Below are 22,651 nucleotides of genomic sequence, written 5' to 3' on the forward strand. Positions count from 1 at the left end.
TGCAGTGCTATCTGGATCTGTCTGCTGTGTATGTCATGAAATGGTCAGTCTAGAACCCAGATGGGTGTCTGTCAGCTCAGTTCTCAAATTATTTAATATGCTAATTAGGATCTGGATCAACACACGTACAGGTTGAGGATACACACCAAAGAGTACATTAAAAAAAACTTTATGGGGTTACTTTCCCAAGCTCCTACTTCTCCACATTCTCCCCAGTACTTCCCAGTTCCTAGTACTTCCCTTTCAGTCCACTAGTCAGAAACTGTTCATGTCTGCAATTGTGCCACGTCTGGAGATAAGCATTGGGAGAACAGAAAGAGAAAAAAAATCAACAGAATGTGCTTTGCTCTCTTGGGGTCCATCTCTACCTCAAATAGAGATCATGGGTCCATTCCCTGAGAGTATTGGTTGTCGAAGGCTCCCATTGCTATCATTGTTGCTGATGCTGTATGATTGCCTGAGGGTTGGGATGTGAAGGAAGAGAGAAATAAAAAGATGGAGATTTCCACCTCCCCAACCGCAAGCTTTAGGAATTCCTTCTCTCACTTCTCAAGCCAGAACTAGAAAGCTTCTTCTGGAGCTTTCTGTCTGTACCATAGTGCTCCCTTCAAGGTTTCTGACTGGATTAAGTTGCCAGAGAAAAAAAATGTGGGAAACTTGCCATGAGTTTGTTGCTTCTTCACATTCTGCTGTTCTCCAATCTGCTTGCTGCTATTTACTTTTCAGAATTCTCAAATAGCTGTGACATGCATTCTTTCTGGGTTTTATGATAGTGTTCAGTGGGAAACAAAGGGTAACAGATGCTTAAATATCTTACCCAGAACTGTAATCCTAAAATTGAATTTTAAATAAATCTTTCTGGTGCTTGTATGGAAGGTGAATTTGAAAGGAACAAGATTGAAGATAGGGAGATCATGTAGGAAACTACCACAGTAATCCAGGCAGTAGAATGAGATCTCAAACCTGGGTAGCGGTAGGAGAGATTCTCTATGATGAGAATGCCAATCCAAGAAATATTTGGGAGGTAAAATCAGCAAGACTTAATGATGGCACCCTCTTATAAGGCCATAATTGAAACATGGAAGTCCAAGACATGAGTGGTCAGGCTTTAAGTTAGGAATTGAAGGTAAAAAATCAGTATGATTGAATAAGAGATTATTAGGGAGGGAAAAGAGAGCCCAGATGAACTCCTGAGTGTCTGGTTTGGGTGACTAAGTGGATGGTGATCAAGATACAGAATATAAAAGATAGAACCATGTTAGCAGAAAGAAAAAATTCGCTTTTGGACATGTTCAGTTTGAGGTAACTGTGTGACGTTCCGGTAGACATGGACAACAGAAGACAAATATAAGCCTGAACCTAGGACCACAGATTTGAGCTGAAGACCAAGCCTCAAAAGTTAATGGCTTGGTGGCACTTGAAACTATGGGAGTAGCTGAGATCACTCAAGGAGATAAATCAGAGAGCCAAAGTTGGAAACCAACAGAACACTAAATTTTGAGGGCAGATGGTACAAAAACAGCCTACAAAGAAGATAGAAAAGGAAGGTCAGAAAGATGACAGAACTAGAAAAACCTAATGGCCCAGAAACCAAGAGGCTAGAGAGTGCCAAAAGGAATGAAAAGACACCAGTGTCAAAGGTAGCAAAAGGGTTCCAGTAAGATAAAGCTCAAAACTGTCGACTAGATTTGCAAACCAGAAAATCATCAATGTTTCTGCTAAAGGCCCATCAATGAAGTGCTAGGGGACAAAAGCTACATTACAATGGGTTAAAGGACTGAATGGAACATGAGTTAAGTAGAAACAGTGAGTCAGTGTACTTAAAAAGAAGCTTAGTACAAAAAAGAGATGAACTGGACAGCAGGTGGGAGGTGGATGCAGATGAAGAGTTTTATTTTGGTCGGGCACAGTGGCTCATGCCTGTAATCCCAGCACTTTGGGAGCCCAAGGTGGGTGGATCACCTGAGGTCAGGAGTTCGAGACCAGCCTGGCCAACATGGTGAAACCTCATCTCTACTAAAAATACAAAAAAAAAAAAAAAAAAAAAAAAATTAGCTGGGAGTGGTGGCATGCGCCTGTAATCCCAGCTGCTCGGGAGGTTGAGGCAAGAGAATCGCTTGAACCCAGGAGGTGGAGGTTGCAGTGAGCTGAGATTGTGCCACCGCACTCCAGCCTGGGTGACAGAGTAGGACTCCACCTTGAAAAAAAAAAAAAGGTTTTATTTTGTTTTGCTTTTCATTTTGTATGCATGTGGCAAGAGTGTCTTGAGCATGTTTTTAAGCTAGAAACAGAGATTACAAAAGAGGAAGAGGATGAAAGTACAGAAAATGGTGGCAGGGAAAAGCAAGGGAAGGGCTAAGATGAGGGAGAAAAATTGATGGAGAGAAGTCCCAAGGTAGTTGAGTTGCTTTGAACAATAGGTGGGTCAGTCCAACCTTTAAAACAGAAAATAAAGATACTTGAGATAGGTGAAGAGGTAAATATGTCTGTGGGGAATGAAGTAGGAAATTGAAAGTGATTCAAGACTGATGGCTCAATCAAAAAATACTTAGGATATACTTAGGAAAAGAAGCACAAAACTTATATACTGAAAACTACAAAAAACTGTTGAAACGAACTAAACATGACCCAAATAAAAGGAAAGATATCCATGTTCATAGACAGGAAGATTTAAGATGGTTAAGATGAAAATACTCCCCAAATTGACCTATGAGTTAAATGTAAGCCCTATCACAATCCCAGTGGACTTCTTTTCAGAAACTGACATGTTGATGCTAAAATTCATATGGAAATGAAGGGACCCAGAATAGCCAAAATAAACTTGAAAAGGATCAAAAAATTGGAGGACTCATATCTTTAATTTTAAAACTTACTACAAAGCTACAGCAATATAATTTTTATTTGTCATTGTTTTTAATCTTTGAAAAATTACAGTACTAGCATAAGGCTAGATATCACATAAGTAAATGGAATAAAACTGAGAATCCAGAAATAAGCTCTCATATTTAATTTTCAACAAGGGTATCAAAATAATTATGTGGGGAAAACATAGTTTTTTTCAACAAATAGTGCTGAAGCAACCAAATATCCATATGCAAAAGAATGAAGTTGGAATCCTACATACCATATATAAAAATTAACTTAAAATGAATTTAAAACCTAAACGTAAGAGCTAAACCTATACAATTCTTAGAATAAAACAGGGATAAATCTTCAAGACCTTGGATCAGGTGATAGTTTCTTAGCTACCACACCAAAAGTAAAAACATTTAAAAATGGATAAATTGAACTTCATCAAAATTTGAAACTTATATGCTTTAAATAACACTATGAAGAAGGTAAAATTTTCAAGACAATTGGTATAATCAAATATTGCCAAATCATATATATGACCCAGAATATATATTAAAAAACTCTTACCACTCAATAATAAAGAGACAAATAACCCAATTAAAAATGTGCAAACAGGAGCTTGAGACCAGCCTGGGCAACACAGCAAGACCTCGTCTCTACTAAAAATAAAAACTAAAAAATTTAGTTGGGTGTGGTTGCAAGTGACTATAGTCCCAGCTACTCAGGAGAATGAGGTAAGAAAATTCCTTGAGCCAAGGAGATTAAGGCTGCAGTGAGTCATGTTTGTGCCATTGCACTCCAGCCTGGGCAACAGAGCAAGACTGTTTCAAAAAACATATATATGGGCAAAGGATTTGAATAGATATTTCTGTAAAAAGGATACACAAATGGCCAATATGCACATTAGAATATGCTCAACATAATTAGCCATCAGGGAAATGTAAATCAAAATCACAAGATATCACTTTGCACCCACTAGGAGGGCTATAGTAAAAATATAATAACAAGTGTCAGAGAGGGTGTGGAGAAACTGGAATCCTCACATACTGTTTATGGGAATGTAAAATGGTACAGCCACTTTGGAAAAGTATGGAGGTTTCTCAAGTTAAACATAGAGTTATCACATGATCCAGCAATTCTGCTCCCAAGTATATACCTGAGAGAAATGGAAACTGAGGCCCACACACTTATACATGAATGTTCATAGCAGAATTATTCCCAATAGCCGCCAAATTTCTACCAACTGATGACTGGATAAACACAATGTATATATATCCATACAAAGGTATATTACTCAGCAATAAAAGGAAATACTGATACATGCTACGACATGCATGAACCTTGAAAACATTGCTATGTGAAAGAAGCCAGACACAAAGGCCACATATTATATGATTAAATTTATATGAAACGTCCAGAATAGGCAAACTGATAGAGACAGAAAGTAAATTTCTGGTTGCCTAGGGCTCATGGGGTGTGGGGAAAGGAGATTGATTGCTAATAGGTTGGAGGTTTAATTTGAGGGGTGATGAAAATGTTCCAAAATTGGATTGTGGTGATGATTACAAAACAGTTAGGTTTTTTGTTTTTTTTAGACAGAATCTGGCTCTGTCACCCAGGCTTGAGTGCAGTGGCACAATCTCGGCTCACTGCAGCCTCCGCCTCCTGGGTTCAAGCAGCCTCCACCTCCTGGGTTCAAGTGATTCTCCCACCTCAGCCTCCTGAGTAGCTGGGATTACAGGCATGCACCACCATACCTGGCTAATTTTTGTATTTTCAGTAAAGACGAGGTTTCACCATGTTGGCCAGGCTGGTCTCAAACTCCTGACCTCAAGTGATCTGCCCGCCTCAGCCTCCCAACATGCTGGGATTACAGGCATGAGCTACCGTGCCCAACCACAAAACTGAATATACCGAAAACTTGAATTACACACTGTTAAATTTTTTAAAATATTTTTAAATTTTTTGTAGAAACAGGGTCTTACTATGTCGCCCAGGCTGATCTTGAACTCCTGGGTCCAAGCAATCTTCCTACCTCAGTCTCCCAAAGTGTTGGGATTACAGGCGTGAGCCACCATGCCCGGCCTGAATTATACACTTTAAGTGGGTGAATCATATGGTATGTGTAAACCCTGAAGACTCGTCCAAAAAGCTCCTAGATCTGATAAATGAATTCCGTAAAGTTTCAGTATACAAAATCAACGTACACAAATCAACAGCACTACTGTACAACAACGACCACGCTGAGAATCAAATCAAGAACTCAATCCCTTTTACAACAGCTGCAAAAAATAAAAATAAAATACTTAGGAATATACTTAACAACCATACTGCCAAAAGCAACCTACAGATTCAATGCAATTCCCATTAAAATACCACCATCACTCTTCACAGGACTAGAAAATACAATCCTAAAATTCATATAGAACCAAAAAAGAGCCCACAGAGCCAAAGCAAGATGTTCAAAAAGAACAAATCTGAAGCATCACATTACTCGACTTCAAACCATACCATAAGGGTATAGTTACCAAAACAGGATGCTACTGGTATAAAAATAGGCACATAGACCAATGGAACAGAATAGAGAACCCAGAAATAAAGCCAAATATGTACAGCCAACTGATCTTCAACAAAGCAAACAAAAACAAAGTGGGGAAAGGACGCCCTATTCAACAAATGGTGTTGGGATAATTGGCAAGCCACATGTAGAAGAATAAAACTAGATCCTCATATCTCACCTTATACAAAAATCATCTCATGATGAATCAGAGACTTACATCTAAGACCTGAAACCATAAAAATTCTAGAAGTTAACATTGGGAAAAACTCTTCTAGACGTTGCTTAGGCAAATAATTCATGACCAAGAACCAAAAAGCAAATGCAACAAAAACAAAAATAAATAAATGGGACCTAATTAAACTAAAAAGCTACTGCACAGCAAAAGAAATAATCAGCAGAGTAAACAGACAACCCATAGAGTGGGAAAAAATATTCACAAACTACGCATCTGACAAAGGACTAATATCCAGAATCTACAAGGAAATCAAATCAGCAAGAAAAAAACAACCCCATCAAAAAGTAGGCAAAGGACATGAATAGACAATTCTCAAAAGAAGATATACAAATGGCTAACAAACATATGGAAAAATGTTCAACATTGCTAATTATCAGGGAAATACAAATTAAAATCACAATGAGATGCCACCTTACTCCAAAAAAGTCAAAAAATAATAGATGCTGGTGTGGATGTGATGAAAAAGGAACACCTTTACACTGCTGGTGGGAATGTAAACTAGAACAACCACTATGGAAAACAGTATGATTTCTTAAAGAACTAAAAGTAGAATTAACATTTAATTCAGTGATCTCACTACTGGGTATGCACGCAAAGGAAAATAAGTCAGTATATGAAAAAGACACTTGCACACGCATGTTTATAGCAGCATAATTCACAATTGCAAAAATATGGAACCAACCTAAATGCCCATCAACCAATGAGTAGACAGGGAAAATGTGGTATATATACGCCATGGAATACTACTCAGCCATAAAAGGGAACAAAATAATAGCATTTACAGCAACTTGGATGGAGTTGGAGAAAAATGGAGACCATTTTTCTAAGTGAAGAGCTCAGCAATGAAAAACCAAATAGCATATGTTCTCACTTATAAGTGGGAGCTAAGCTATTAGGATGCAAAGGTACAAAAATGATATAATGGACTTTGGGGAGTTGGGGGGAAGAGTGGGAGTGGGTGAGGGATAAAAGACTACCCACATAGGGTACAGTGTATACTGCTTGGGTAACAGGTGCATCAAAATCTCAGGAATCACCACTAAATAACTTATCCATGTAACAAAAAACCACCTGTTCCCCAAAAACTATTGAAATATAAAGAAGTCAGGCTATTTCCTTTCTCACTCTGCCTCCAGCAATAGGTCTGGCAGTAATTTTGTTTCCTTCCTGGCTCCAGCCTTCTTTCATCAGTCCTACCCTCATTGGTCCCAACTGATCACTGGTTCCAAATTCAGCTTATATCCCTGGCATCTGGGGCTCTGGTGACACCACCTCTTGGCTACTGTTCCTCCAGCCCTAAGTATAACAGAAGCTTCACGCTGTGTGTGTGACTTCTTAGCTCTTCTGTCCTTGAGTAACCAACTCCCTGTATTAAATTTCCTCTGTTTGAAATAACTGGAGTGGTTTCTGTTTTCTGACTGAACCTTGATTGATTATGTCTCCCAAATCAAAACTCTTAGCGTAAAAACCTTCAACATACCAATTAAGCCTTTTTTTTTTTTTCTTTTTTTGAGAAGGAGTTTCACTCTGTCACCCAGGCTGGAGTGAGTGGCATGATTTCAGCTCACTGCAACCCCTGCCTCCCTGGTTCGAGCGATTCTCCTGCCTCAGCCTCCCAAGTAGCTGGGACTACAGGCGCCTGCCACCACACCTGGCTAACTTTTTGTATTTTTAGTAGAGATGGGGTTTCACCATATTGGCCAAGCTGGTCTTGAACTCCTGACCTTGTGATCCACCCATTTCAGCCTCCCCAAGTGCTGGGATTACAGGAGTGAGCCACCGTGCCCAGCCAGGCCTTTTTTTTTTTTTTCTTTTTTTAACAGTCTCACCCCTCCTTACCTCTGTAGCCACTCTGTGCCCCTTCTGCTACCAGAGAGTACCACCACCATTTATTAGATATTTATGCTATGTGTCAGGCATTTTTCTAAGCATGTCACATTATTTCACAGGCTATGTTTGTTTTACTTATGAATTACTGGGCACATTTCTCTACCAGAGTGTTTTTATGACCTATATAGATGATTCTGTAGTTTATTTAAACTTTTAGCATTTTTTAGTTTTGTTTTTTAAACTGTTATGATCTTAAAGATATAGGCAGATATAAAGTTATATATACATATAGAAATAAAATAATTTGCATCCAGTTAAGAAAATAAAACTTAAAAATACATAAGGTTACAAAGAAAGCTAGTTTTATTTATATATAGAGAGAGAGTCATCAAAATATAAAAGCAAATTTTTTTTGAAGCAGGATCTTGCTCTATTGCCCAGGCTGGAGTACAGTGGCATGATCATGGCTTACTGCAACATCTGCCTTCTGGGCTCAAGTGATCCTCCTGCCTCAGCCTCCTGAGTAGCTGGGACCACAGGCATGAGCCACTATGCCTAGCCAACTTTTTAACTTTTTGTAGAGATAGGGTCTCACTGTATTGCCCAGGTGGGTCTCAAACTCCTGGGCTGAAGTGATCTTCCCTCCTTGGTCTCCCTAAGTTTTGGGATGACAGGTGTAAGCCACCTCACTGGGCTAGCAAATTCCTGATAAAGAAATAGATATGCTTATTTAATAAGGCACTAAATATTAGGTTGGTGTAAAAGTTATCCCGGTTTTTGCCATTAAAAGGAATGGCAAAAACCACGATAACTTTTGCACCCACTTTTAACAAGATCCAGTTCTAACAGCTATCTTAATTTTGATGTAGTGATGAGTGTGTGCAAAATAAATGTTGACGCATTGCAAAAACAACAAAAATGACTGATGGTTTCTTTAGCACCTTTAAAGAACAGGGTTGGTAAAAAGGGGGAAAGAATTCAACTGGTTAATTTTTTTTGTACCTAAAAGCAGGTACACGACACATCCTTCTAGTAAGGCTGGAGACTTGCAAGATGGCTTCCAGCCTAATGCTTTTAGCATGTTCATGCAAAGTTGGCTGTGCCGGCAGAATCACTGCTGAGCAGCTTGGACCTCTCTGGCTGTACCTTTAGTCATCTTGCAACACAGTGGAATGGAGCAGGAGGAAACCTAGTGATGTCTGGTCTCCAAGGCAAAGCAAATCAGGAGGAAGAATGGGAAACTGATTCAAAGGGAAGGAAAGCGCTGAGACACCTAAGGGCTTGGCATGCTCATCCATCTGTCTCTAACCCATCAGAAAAGGTGATGTAATTACAATAGCATGGAGAGTCTTGGGACAGAATTGAAGAGGCATTTTCCCCATAACTGCTTCCTTGATTGTCCTCTCCACCAAATGTCCACCCTCCAGTACTGATATTCAAAATATTTGACAAGTGGTAACAAATGGTCACAGACCAATCAGCATAATTGCCAGCTACAATACTAGAATAGAGTACTAGAGGTCTCCTGCTGTGGTAGACTTTACATGCTGGATTGTGGGGAGGTCCTGGGGTAAGACTGAGGAGTGGCTCTTGAACAACTGGCATACTGGATGTTCCACTCCTCCATTAACAACTTAAGTAACTGTCCCAGTACACATCACCCCACAGGTAGGGCACAGTGAAAAAGAAAGCAGAACCTCTTAATGCTATATGAGTTAAAGACTGGGCAAGTCGTTGATGCTTGCATTTATGGGACACCTTGCCAATTTCATAGGTAGGAATTTCTTCTCTTGGCAGAAGACAAGGGCCAAAATGATTTCAGCACATACCACTCCAAGAGTATTTTCAAATTTGGACTCTAAAAAGCTGCCAAACTGAAAGCAAGGCTACATTTGGATTAAAATCCTGATCCCCAACTTTTCATCATCTAGGAAGAAGCAAAGAAAGCAAAATACCTGAGATTGAGACCAAAGAGTATTAGCCTACACTGCCAGCTGCCCAGCTCTGAACAGAGAGGCCTGCCTGTCAGGTAAGGAGCTTTCTCCTTGGACTGGGCACCTCCTTCTGTAGCCCCATCCATCAGTTCACAGTTAGCTCAATTCCTCTTCCCATGAGGAGAAGGCTTCTAAACAGAGGAGGGAATTGGGTAATCTAGGCCCTGGGGCCCAGCCTTGACTAGGAAGAAAAAAAAAATTATTCAGCTGTGCATGGGATTCCTGAACAATAAGAGGGGAGATGAGCCATTTTAACAATAACCATTAATTTTTTATTAAATTTGTAGTCAAATATGACAATATTTTTTTCTTTCATAAAAACAAACAACATAAATATTTATAACATTATCAGTTTGGGAAAAGACAAAGAGAGGAAAAATGAATAAAAGCAATCAAAAGACAAATTCAAACACAGAATAAATATACCCTATTAACATGCATGCCTAGTCCTGTGGCTGCTGCTAGAGTACCAGGCCCTTGGCCTCACAATCAGCAGTTCAAAATCTCCTCCAGCTTCAACACATCCAAGGCGGGGATTTTGGCGACTTCAAAGAAGACCCTGCAAAAGGAAGAGGGGTCTCCTCAGTATAGAATAGGGCAAATACAATCAGGCTCCATGGAACAAGTGGGACATATGGCCCTTAGTTCCCTATCTTGCTTTAACCCTAGAGTAGAAAGGAAGGTGAAAAGTGCCTGAATCTTTTTCTCTTAAGTGAGGCTAGTCTGGGTCTAGTATTTTAAAGCTTCCCCATAAATGAACACAAACCCAACCTCATCCGGGGCTTGGTACTTACGGGTGAGAATACTTGTAATACACAGCCCTGAGACTATCGTAAGAACTGAAAGTCAGCAGTTTGTTCAGCCGTCTGACCAAGGGGTGAAGCTCAGAGATACTGTAGCCACTGTAATACTCCAGGAAGGGAACCTGGAAGAAGCAGCATGAATAGTGATTTCTACTATAGGAAGCACAATCCTCCCTCCATCTCTGCTATCCCAAGTCTAAGCTTCCCACACATGGTTTAAACAGAGATGACATTCAAAACATTTCAAAGACTCACATAGTATGGATGCTGATCAATAATTATACTATGCTATACAGAAGAATAGGTTCCAGCCACAAACTACTGAGATGGCTATATCCATACGTACCAGTTAGATATTAGCTCTTGGCCAGGTGTGGTAGGGATCATGCCTGTAATCTCAGCACATTAGGAGCCCGAGGCAGGAGGACTGCTTGAGCCCAGGAATTCAAGACCAGCCTGGGCAACACAGCAAGACCCTATCTCTATAAAAAAATTAAAAAATTATCTGGGCATGGTAGTGTGGACCTGTAGTCCCAGCTACTTGGGAGGCTGAGGCAGGAGGATCGCTCGAGCCCAGGAGTTCAAGGCTGCAGTGAGCTATGATCACACCACTGCACTCCAGCCTGGGTAACAGAGCAAGACCCTATCTCTTAACAACAACAACAACGAAGATATTAGCCCTGGTCACGGATGTTCATGTAAGCAGAAATCCACCAGTCCTAAGGAACAGGACTGATTTTGTAATTTACTCACTCTCAGGTCCAGAGCTAATGGCCAGGTAAACCCCAGAACAAAGTTTAGGTGCCAACTCAACTGCCAACGTGAACTTAAGGTTGATCCTCCTCTCCAACTGTAACAGCTATCATTGCACAGGTTCATTTTCTCACTCAGCTAAGAATGCCTATTATGTCACAGAAGCGGTATAGCAGTGTTTAAGAGCAGAGGTCCTGGAGACAAAATGCTTCAGGTCAAATTTCAGTTCCCGGGCCTCAGTTTCCCAATCTGCCAAATGGGGATTATTACAGTAATTCCATCATAGGCTTAAATATGTGTGTGTGTGTGTGTGCACGTGTGTGTGTGTGTGTGTATCATACATAGAACAGAGTCTGGCACATATTAAGTGCCCAAACAATGCTAACTAGGATTACCAAGCCCTATACGCAGGATCCTGGGAACACAAAAATGAACGAGGGACCTGCCCTTGAGGAGTTCGTAGTCTAGTAGAGGAGATAGATGTGCAAACAGAGAGTTAAAAATGTGGTAAGTGCTAGAATGGAAGTGAGCATAGGACACTGGAGGAACACAGCAGCAGGACCCACAAACTCTGTGGGGAGAGTCACAGAAAGCTTCACAGAGGAGAGCATGTCCACAACGGTTAGTGAAGTGGGGAGCTCAACAGACAGAGAAAGGAAGAGGATTTGGTGGTTTCCTCAAAATGTCTTATTTTCCTTGAACTCCTCTTTTTCAAGTATCTTACCTGGAAGCCCAAATAGCTTACCTGGAAGTGAGGGTGGGAGCTAAGAAGCCCACGAATTTGGATCCCTCTATCTTTCACATGGTACCTGAGACACTTCTGCAGGAAACCCAGGACTCCCCCAAATACTGTTTGGAAACTACCACCACCACAGGCAAAGGGCGGTCATTGGCGTGCTGAGTAGGGGAGTAACACAAGGGGGTAATGGAGTAGACTGGATGTGTTAAATAAGATTAAAAGGCCCCAATGCCACTGTGTCAGTTCACTCTCAAATGCTTCACCTTGACTATGTTATAATAGCCTGCTCACTGATGCTCTCTCTCATCTACTCTACCTTCTATTTTGCTACACCACTACTGTTTCTAAAACACACAAACAGGAGCAGGTCAACCTCCCTGCCTAAAAAACCTTCAATGCCTTAGGGTAGCCTTCAAGGCCTTTCTTTCACAATCTGACAATGATCTACCATTCTGGTCTCATCTGTCACTATTAACATCATTAGCACCTCTCCTTTTACAATACTCTCTGCTGTATCCACAGGGGATGTCTTATTCTGCCCTAAATACAACATATTCCCTCCTCAATGCCTTCGTGTCTTTTTAATTATTGCTCCCTCTACCTAGAATGTCTCCTCTCACAAGTTCCTACACACCTTTCAAGACCCAGCTCAAAAGTCACCTCTTCTGTGAAGCCTTCCTTATCTATAGGAGAGGCAGTATACTAACATAGAGGATTGTGGAGTCAGACTACCCGAGTTCAGATTCAGGATGACATTTAGCTGATAAGCCCTGGTTTAGTCACCAAGTGTGAAAACACTGAAATATTTCTATCTTAGTTGGCACACAGTTTGTTGCCCTGGACCCATCAGCTGTCCCCCTCTTGGCCCACTGGATTTCCATGGGATCCAAGGGTCAAAGCCTGGTTCAGCATGGGGCCTCCAGGCCCTTAGCTCCAGAGCTGTGGCCATGCCCATTCTGATTACACAGTTGGTTTAGATTGTGAACACCACTCCTAGTTTCCAAAGCCTAGCTCCACCTCTCATCAGCTGTGTAAACATGGGAGTTATTTCTTATCTGCAAAACAGGGATAACGGTACTATCGTGTGGGGTTATTGTGGAGATTAAATGAGTTAATATGCAAAGTGCTTAGATCACTGTCTAAGCACTCAATAAATGCCAGTCATAATTATTATTTATTCTTTTTCATCATCATCTATTGAATGCTTTCTCTGTTTCAAGAAATTTTAATATGGCTTGTCCAAGTTCACATAAGTACTTTATGTGGTTCTTTCTCAGCACACAGAGGTTCTTCCCTCAGTGGCTCCAGGATTTTTAGGTAGGAGGAGCTCAGAAGTGGTTCAGCAGAGGGGCTGCATTTGTGAGCATACTCTTGCTACTTGGATTACATATTATACATATCATCAGTAAGAATGCAAAATTCACTAAAGCTGATTTTACCCCCAACTTTTCATACAATTGAGAAAGCATCAAATATGAGTTTTATTTGTATTGGAGCAGGAGGCTTTGTGAGGGCCTTCTTCACAGAAGAACACTATAGTCATGCCCGAGTGCCACTTTTATAGACACAGACGGTTGCTTTCACTACTCTTCTCTGGCTCAGTGCTTTTCAAACCCTGTTCCAACAAGCTCCCTCAGGGGCCAGCCTTGTTGAGGGGATTGCAAGAGACAAGAGGGGAACAGGGCTGGGTATAAGAAGTAGGATCACACTACTCCCTATGACAACCAGAATACCTTCACAGTAATCTGGTGTGTAATATTTGGCTTTCAGGTGAGCTTTCTTTGGAACAAAGGGTACTTTGATTATGAAAAATGACATAATTCAAAACTATTGCTATAGAAGCCCTTGTCCCTTTGTCCAGGTGTTAGAGTTCATAATTGTGAGTATGTGTCAGTTTTGTCCCCAAGAGTTTCCCATGGCCCTAATTTACACCTTCCCCCAAGCTGACCTTGTGCTTTTTAAATCTCTGCCCCCACACCCCTATCTCACAAGCGTTTACCCAGTATCCGAGCTTCTTCATGTAGAGGGCCAGTAGTAAGGAGGCAGCAGCTAGCTTGGAAGCCTTCTCCTGGACATAGTTGTATTCCTGCAGGGTCATCTCACAGATGTAGCGGGACAAGGTCAGTGTCTTCATGTTGGTGTGGATACACTAAAGGCAATGAGAAGACTGGCTCAGAAATCAATTTAGAAAGCCGGTACCAAGCAGAGGACTCCCTCTCCAGTTACATCATCCCGAGCCTCAGTGGCCCTCTGTTTGAGTAATGTGCCTTTCTCCTGCAACCATAATTCACCTCATCTTCCCTACCCACAAAAACAGATTCTTTAGGGGGGATTCTGAAACAGTCAGTGGGATTTGCCACCTTTAGGATTTTAATCAAATTATCAACTGTATGTATGGTACTGGCCCACATCCCCCCTTGCTATATGGGTCATTCTTTAAAGAGCCAAAGTTCCTCCCACCGTGACTCTGTTCCTGGTCCTCCCTAGAAGGTGTTCCATACTTCAAAACAACCTTTTCCCTTTTCTTGTTTAAACTTATTTTTTTTTAATTACAACCTATCACACACACAAAGAGAAAAGTACATCGTACACATTTGCACAATACAATGAATTATAAAGTGACCTCCCTTGTAACCAATACTCAGGCAAAGAACGAGAATATTGCCAGTATCCCCCCACAAAGCTTTCCACGTGTCCCCCCCGAAACGTTTCCCCTCCCCAACTCCGGCCTCACCTCAAAACCTTATAGACACACTGTGGAAATCTGCAACTCACCCCTGCCCACCTCCCATTGTTTCACAAAGATTGCCAAGCTTTAACCTAGGAGGTTGGATGGAAGGAGAATGCTCCCTGCTGCCTGTTGTCCCTTTCCCCCTTCCTACCACTCAGGCAGCTACTCTGGGTGTAAAGGAGACTAACTCAGCAGTGGGAGAATGAAGATGTGTCTCTTCTCTCTTACCCTAGCATATCTTCGCAGAAAATGATAGGCGACCGGAATGTTAATGTCAAATTTGAGGACATTCAGGATGTCGATTTCCACGTTGAGCATCTCATATCGCTGATAATTATCATCACAGATGTACACAAAGTCATTCACACAAGGTGGGTTGTGCTCCTATGGGTGGAGAGGAGAGGAGGTGACAACCAGGCAGACAGCCCCATTCTTTCTGCTTAGAGGTAAAAGCCAGCGAGAAGAAGGGTGAAGGATTTCCTGGCATAAATCTTCAGGGTAGCTCTGAGACTCAGCTTCTGGTTGATGTGAGTGGCTCATCAGAAAAAGTAAACCAAAGAAAGGACAGAAGAGGCCTGCCCCAAAACTGTACCACCACCACCAGATAGAGGATAGGACCTCCTGGGGGTGGATTCTTACAGTGCCAGAAGCAACATAATGGGGCACAGGATCTAGGAGTAGCAATCTGCCCTCTGAGAACCACGAATGGGAAATCTAAGGCCTGCTCTGGAGGGAGGAACAGAAGGAAGCCACAGAAAAGGGAGCTAGAGATAGAAAATAAGCCTGTATTTTGTGTCCTAGGGTAAGGAATGAGTAAGGATGTTTGAAGAGGGCAATACAGGGTATCCGGCAGTGAGAGAGGGGGAGAGGCAGACAGGCACAGAGGAAACATAAGCAGAGACAAAGGTCTGCAGTGGGCAGAGTGTGCGGAGGTGCCCAGAGGTCAGACAAGGGAGGGCCAGGCCAGGCTGAGGGTAAGAAGAACCTCTGTTCCAGGAGGTTCTTCCAGTGCTCTGCCCTCTGGAGGTCAAACATTGGTTTGGAGAAACAATGAGGACACAGGAAGGCCCCTAATTCTTCTCCCTACCTGCAGCTTACTGCCCACCACAGCCTTCTTCCCCCACCTTTTCCCTATTTTTGGATCACAGACAGGACCAACCCTTTGGTTTGGCAGACAAGGAAACCTAGGCTCAGAGAAAAGTGATGTGCTCAGGTTCACACAGCAAGCTAGTGGCAACACCAGGGCAAGAACCTCTCTCTTCCACTGCTCTGTGCAACGGCTACTGTCTCCTTTCTCTCCTCATGCCATCTCCACACCTCCCCTAAACAAAAGGCTTTCTGTACTTCTTAATCCTGTGAGAGGAAGACACCCCTCCTCCATAGGACTTGGTAGGGGCCCTCTGTCCTAGCCAACAGAGGAGGGGTGCTCCAACTCCCAGGATTTGCTAAGAAGTGCCCACCACTCCCTCCCTCCCTCTCTTTCACTTCCACCCTCCCTTCCCCTTTCTGTCAGCCAGGGACCACACGCAGTGTTCTTAACACCACTGAAGCTAAGGCACAGCACAGCTCTCCAAGACACAGAGAGAGCCAGCCAGGGAGAAAGCAGGAAACAAAGGGAGGGAACAAGGGAGGTAAGGAAAGAGGAGGGGAGGTGGGCACAGGGTGGGGAGGGAGGGGCAAGAACTGAGTGAGAAAAGCCACCGAGAAAGAGAAAAAGAAAAAGAAAAAGATTGAGTAACTGAGGAAAGAAAAGATCAGTTGAGGAAAGAAGGAAGAAAGGAGGAAGGAAAGAGGGAAGGTAGGAAAGAGGGAGGGAAGAAGGAAGTAGAGAGGGAGAACAAAGGAAAAATGGAGTAAGGGAAGGAGAAAAAAAGAAGGGAGGGAAAAAAGGAGGGAAGAAGGAAGAGAAAGGGAGGGACTGAGGAACAAGGGAGGAGGGGAAGGAGGGAGGGAAAGAAGGAGAAAGCAGAGAGAGAATAAAGGAGGGAGTGAAGGAGGGAAAAAGGAGGGAGAAAGGGAGGGCAGGAGGAAGAAGACAGGAAGGGAGGCAAGAAAGCAGGGAGGGAGGGAGGGAGGGAGGAAGGGTAGAAGGAAAAAGAGAGGGAGGGAGGGAAGGAGAAAGGAGGGAAGGTAGGAGGAAAAGGGGAGGGAAGGAGGAAAAGAGGAAAGGAGGAACGAGGGAGAGAGGTAGGATAGAAGGAAGGAGAAACAGAGGGAGGGAAGTGGAAAATAGGGAGGAAGGGAGGGGAAGAGGAGGGAGGGAGAAGAGGAGGAGGAGGGAGGGAGGAGGAGGAAGGAGGGGAGGAGGAGGAAGAAGGGAGGGAGAAGGAGAGGGGAAGGGAGGGAGAAGAGGAGGAGAAGGGAGGAGGGAGAAGAGGAGGAGGAGGGAGGAGGAAGGAGGGAGGGAGAAGAAGAGGAGGAGGAAGGAGGGAGGGAGAAGAGGAGGAGGAGGAAGGAGGGAGGGAGAGAGGGAAGGAGAAAAGAGGGAAGGAGAAAAGAGGGAAGGAGGGAGGGTAAGAGGAAGGAGGGTAAGAGGAAGGAGGAATGGAGGCTGGGAAGAAGAAAAGAGGAACAGAAGGAAAGAGGGTATAGGAAAGAGGGTGGAAGAAAGGAGGGAGGGAGAGGAGGAAGGAGGGAAGAAGGGAGGAGGGGCTGAGGGAGGGTAGGAGGAAGAAGGGACAGAGGGAGACAAAGAAAGGAGGGAGGGAAGGAAGGAAAGAGGGTGGAAGGGAGGGTAGGAGGAATGAGGGAGAAAGAAAGGGAAGGAGAAAGAAGCAGGGGGAGAGGGTAGGAGGAAGGATGGAGGGAGGGAGAGATAAAGAAAGGAAGAGAAGGAAGAAGAAAGGAGGGAGGACAGGAAGGAGGAGGGAGAAAAAGAGAAAGAAGGGAGGGAGGGAGGAAAGGATGGAGGGAAAGGGGGGTGCAGAAGGAAAGAGGGTAGGAGGAAGGAAGGAGGATAGGATGAAGAAGGAGAATGGGAGGAAAAGAGTAGGGAGGGGAAAAGGAGGGAGGAAGAGAGGGTAGGAGGAATTAGGGACTAAAGGAGTGTAGGAGGAAGGAGGGGAGGAAGAGGAGGAAGGAGGGGAGGAGGAAGGAGGGAGGGCCGAAGGAAGGGTAGACAGGAGGAGGGTGGGAGAGAGGGTAGGAGGAAGGAAGGAGAAAAAGGGTAGGAGGAAGGAGAGAAAGAGGGAACAAAGGAAGGAGAAAAGGAGGGAAGGAAGGAGAAGGGGAGAAAGGAAGGAGTAAGGGAAGGAAGGAGGAAAAAAGGAAGGAGGAAAGGAGGGTATGAAGAAGGAGAGTAGAAGAAAGTAGGAGGAAGGTGGGAGGGAGGAAGTGTGGGAGGAAAAAGGGAGGAAGAAAGGGAAGGAGAAAAAAGGGAGGGAGGGAAGGAGGAAACGGAGAAGGGAAGGAGGAAAAGGAGAAAGGAAGAAGGGAGAGAAGGAAGGTAGAAAAAGGGAGGGGGAAGGAGGAAGGAGGGTGCAGAGGGAGGGTAGGAGGAAGGAGGGACAAAGGGAGAGTAGGAGGAAGAAGGGAGATAAGCAAGGAGGGAGGGAGGGAAGGAGAAAGGGAAGGAAGGATGGAGGAAGAAGGGAGAAAGAAAGGGTAGGAGGAAGAAAGAAGGGAGGGAGGGAAGAAGAAATGAGGGACAGAGAGAGAAAGAGGAAGGAGAGAAGGAGGGAGGCAAGGAGGGAGGGAAGAAGGAAGGAGGGAGGGAGGGAAGCACAAAGGAGGATGAAAGGGAGAATAGGAGAATGGAGGGTGAAAGGGAGGGTACAAGGAAGAAGATAGGGAGGGAGGGTGAGAGAAAGAAGGGAGGGAGAGGAAGGAAGGAGGGAGGAAGGGAAAGAGGGAAGGAGGAGGGAGGGAGGGAGAGGTCCTGTGGGATAGGGAGGAAGAGATGGAGCTAGCAAGGGAGAAAGGGCGTGTGCCAGGGAGAAAGCAAGCCAGGGAAAGGAAAAGAGAGGGAAAGAAGCAGAGAGTGAGCAAGCCACATAGGGAAAGAGGGAGAGAGCAAAGGAGGGAGGGAAGGAGGAAGGGGGAAAGGAATAGAAGGGGAGGAGAAGAGGGGTCCTGTGAAATTCAGAGGAAGGGAGGGAAGAGAGGGAGCAAGGGAGGGAGGGAAAGCAAGCGAGGGAAGGAGAGAGGGAGGGAGGGAATGGGTAAGAGAAGGAGGGAGGGAAAAAACAGGACAGGGAGTAAAAGAGGAAGGGAGAGAGTGGGCAAGGAAGAAAAAGAGGGAGCCTGGGAGGGAAGAAAGTAGGTGAGGAAGGGAGAGAGCAGGTGAGGGAGCAAGGGAAAGAGAGGAAAGGAGAGAGCAAGCCACGGAGGAAGGGAGGGTGTAGACTAGCCAGGGAGAGAGGAATCTATCCACCAAGTAAGAGAAGGAGCCTGGGAAGGAAGCAAGAGGGAAAGAAAGAGGGAGCCAGCAGGTGAGTGAGGGAGGGAGGAAACAAGGGAAGGAGTGATCAAGGGAGTAAAAGCAGGAGGAAGGGAGGAGGGAGCAAGCAAGCTGGCATAGGAGGAAGGGATAGAGTGAGGGAGGGAGGGCTCAAGTGAGCAGGTGAGTAAGGGGCAACGAAGGAGGGTGGGGTGGTGAGTGAAGGAAAAAAATCACTGGAGGGCAGGTGACAGGGAAAGAAGGAGGGGAGGAAGGGAGCAAGTTAAGGAGGGAGAGAATGAGGCAGGGAGGGAGGGAGAGGGTAAGAGTCAGTATGTGTCTGGGGAGGAGAGGGAGGCAGGAGCTGGGGAGTGAACCAACACAGAAACAAGGCCACAGTTCTAAAGTTCTTTGAAATCCTTGGTAAAAGTTGCCACTTCTCTGCTCCCAAACCCTAAGGCTTCCTACAACTAGCCTAGCTGAAGGAAAAATGAAAGTTGAACAAGATCAGTTAGCACCTAGGGAAGGGGAATCAGAGAGGTTAGATAGATGGATAATGGTCATGAAGAAAAAGTCAGCTACTCACTTTTATACTGCTACTTCCCAAATTACTATTTCACCTGGACCATTTAGACTCACTGCCATCAACACCAGGCCATTTTCTCTTAAATGTCTCCAGCACCCTGGTTAGGCAATGCTTTGTTATATAAGCAGACTGAGACTCCACCAGATGGGAATGGAGTTGGTAGAACAAGAAAATGGTGGAGGCAGAGAATCATGGACCAGAAGGAAGCTGTAAAAAGAACTGCCCATTTAATTAGGTGGATGCCCACATAATACATCTTCAAATAGAAAATGGAAGAACCTTGCTGATGCCAGGAAACAAATACACCACCATTGCCAACCAACACCAGCTTTTCTGCTTTGGGAAGAGGGACAAAAAATGTGGCAGAAAAAAATTATTTTTATGTATGTAACTGTATACACACACATCAGTACACATATACACTAGTGTATACACATGTGTATATATGTACATATAAATGTATTCACAGTTATGTGTCACTTAACAAGAGGGATATGTTATGAGAAATGCATCATTTTCATCATTGTGGGAAGCTCACAGATAAGAGTGTACCTCCAAAAACCTAGATGGTACAGCCTATACACCCAGGTTATATGGTATATAGCCTGTTGCCCCTAGGCTACACACCTGTACACACGTGACTCTACTGAATTCTGTAGGCAATTATAACACAATGGTATTTGTTTAGCCTATCTAAACACAGAAAAAGCACAGTAACAATACAGCATAAAAGATTTAAAAACAGTACACCTGTATTGGGCACTAACCATGAATGGAGCTTGTGGGAGTAGAAGTTGCTCTGGGTGAGTCAGTGTGTGAGTGGTGAGTGAATGGCAAGGCCTGGGACATTCCTGTACACTGCCATGGACTTTATAAACACTGTACCTGTACAATTAGGCTACACTAAATTTATAAAAAATATTTTTTCTTCAATAATAAATTAACCTTAGCTTACTGTAACTGTATTTTATAAAACTTTGATTCTTTTGTAATAACAGCTTAAAACACAAACAGTATAAAGCTGTATAAAAATATTTGCTTTCTTTATATCCTTATTATATAAGCTTTCTTCTTTTAAAAAAAAAAAAAATTTTTTTTCTTTTTTTTGAGACAGGGTCTTGTTTTCTCACCCAGACTGGAATACAGTGGCTTGAACAAATCTCACTACAGCCTCAACCTCGGGCTTAAGGGATCCTCCTGCCTCAGCCTCCTATGTAGCTGGGACCACAGGTATGTGCCACAATACCCAGCTAATCTTTTTTATTTTTTTGTAGAGATGGGGTGTCACTTTGTTCTCCAGGCTGGTCTTAAATTCTTGGGCTCAAGCAGTCCTCTTGCCTTAGCCTCCCAAAGTGCTAGGATTACAGGCATTGAAATACCATGTCCAGCTTTACTTTTTACTTTTTAAACTTTTTTATTAAAAATGAAGACACAAACACACACATTAGCCTAGGCCTAGAAACGGTCAAGATCATTAATATCACTGTCTTCTACCTCCACATCTTGTCCCATTGGAAGCTCTTCAGGGCTCATAACATGCATGGAGCTGTCATCTCCTACAACAATGCCTTCTTCTGGAAAACCTCCCTAAGGACATGCCTGAGGCTATTTTACAGTTAACTTTTTTTTTTTTTTTTAAATAGGTAATAGTATACTGTAAATCAGGTCAGGCACAGTGGCTCACACTTGTAATCCAAGTGCTTTGGGAGGCCAAGGCAGGAGGATTGCTTGAGGCCAGGAGTTCAAGACCAGCCTGGGCAAAATGAGACCCCACCCCTACAAAAAAATTTCTGAAACTTAGCCAGGCACTGTGGTGCATGCCTATAGTCCTAGCTACTCGAGAGGCTGTGGTGGGAAGATTGCTTGAGCCCAGGAGTTTGAGGTTACGGTGAGCTATGATCACATCATTGCACTCCGGCCTAGGCAACAGAGCGAGACTTTGTCTCTAATACAATAATAATAAAACAATTAAAAGTATAGTGAACACATAAACTAGTAACAGTTTATATCATTATCAAGCATTATGTACTGTACGTAATTGTATGTGCTATACTTTTATGACTTGCAGTGCAGTAGGTTTGTTTACACCAGCATCACCATATGAGTAATGCATTACATTACAACGTTACAAAAGATAAGATATCACTAGGTGATAGGACTTTTTCAGCTCCATTATACTCTTACAGGACCACCATAGTATAAGCAGTCCATCATTGACCAAAACATTGTTATGCAGCACATAACAATGAATATATATGAATATATATTCATTCACTGGGTTGGACGGAAACTTGATTAGTTCTCCAGGCCATAGGGACTCAGGCTCACCTCAAATTTTGCTGCAATCATAAAGGCAGTGGCACCAAGGAGTTGTAACTTATCCTTCTTGCATACTGCCTTCATTAGGTAGAGATCCACCAGCTTCACTGCCAAGTACAGGGTCTCATGGGTCATCTCAAAGAACACCTGGAGGAATACACACATGACACAGATCTGCATATTGTCCAGCTCCAAAGTCGCCTCCAGACAGATCTAGCTACCTGGACTGTCTGCAACATCAAGAACAGTCCTGGCTAGCTGGGACTCTTCTACGAATACAGAAACTGCTTTAGCTAGATTCCTGTGTATATCTCCTGTGCCTCTGAGGACACTGGCATTATCTATCCTTACACATTTGGGTAGTTGACCAGCCTTACAAATCAGAGAGAAATGCTCTGCCTTCTCTATAAAAGCCTTGAGTGGACACATCCTCTCCCTTTGATCTCTGATACTTAGATTCTTGCTTTCTCCATTTGCTGCCAACTTGTACAGTGACCTCCCAAAGGAGATGTTTATTTAGCTCTGAAATATGGAAACTCATTTATTAGTTTATTCATGTACTACTTTCTCTTCCCAACTAGATATGCTATTAGAATATATCAATTGGGAGTAGCACAATTCAGAAGTGAGCTAAGGGACTGGAGAAGTCAGACTGGGATTAAAGTATTAATAATATAACCCCCTTCCCTTCTTTTCGTTTTCTGACTCATTTGGTTTCTCTCTTGCTTTTTTCTTAGTCTAGCTTATGGTTTGTCAATTTTATTTATCTTTTCAAAAAACAACGTTTTATTTTGTTGATCTTTTGCATTTTTTTTTTTTAGTCTCTATTTCATTTAGTCTTGCCCTGGTCTTTATTCTTTCTTTCCTTCT

At 43.3% G+C, this 22,651-nt stretch overlaps 1 protein-coding gene across 2 annotated transcripts in view; it reads right to left on the reverse strand.

Annotated features, from left to right (window-relative positions):
• Window positions 1–9,742: 9,742 nt before the first annotated feature.
• CCNB3 (cyclin B3) overlaps window positions 9,743–22,651 on the reverse strand; it is an 89,062-nt gene continuing 76,153 nt past the window's right edge. The window contains exons 9-13 of one of the 2 annotated variants that reach the window (XM_007991726.3): window positions 21,791–21,928; window positions 14,727–14,882; window positions 13,767–13,916; window positions 10,267–10,397; window positions 9,743–10,031 (exon numbers count right to left, since the gene is read on the reverse strand). In XM_007991726.3, coding sequence (XP_007989917.1) covers window positions 9,962–10,031; window positions 10,267–10,397; window positions 13,767–13,916; window positions 14,727–14,882; window positions 21,791–21,928 — 645 coding nt within the window. In that variant the 3' untranslated portion in view covers window positions 9,743–9,961. The remainder of the gene's footprint in view (window positions 10,032–10,266; window positions 10,398–13,766; window positions 13,917–14,726; window positions 14,883–21,790; window positions 21,929–22,651) is intronic. The other variant, XM_007991729.3, reaches the window with a different exon arrangement.

The sequence above is a fragment of the Chlorocebus sabaeus genome, chromosome X (genome assembly GCF_047675955.1).
Source record: "Chlorocebus sabaeus isolate Y175 chromosome X, mChlSab1.0.hap1, whole genome shotgun sequence".
Lineage (NCBI taxonomy): Eukaryota > Metazoa > Chordata > Mammalia > Primates > Cercopithecidae > Chlorocebus > Chlorocebus sabaeus.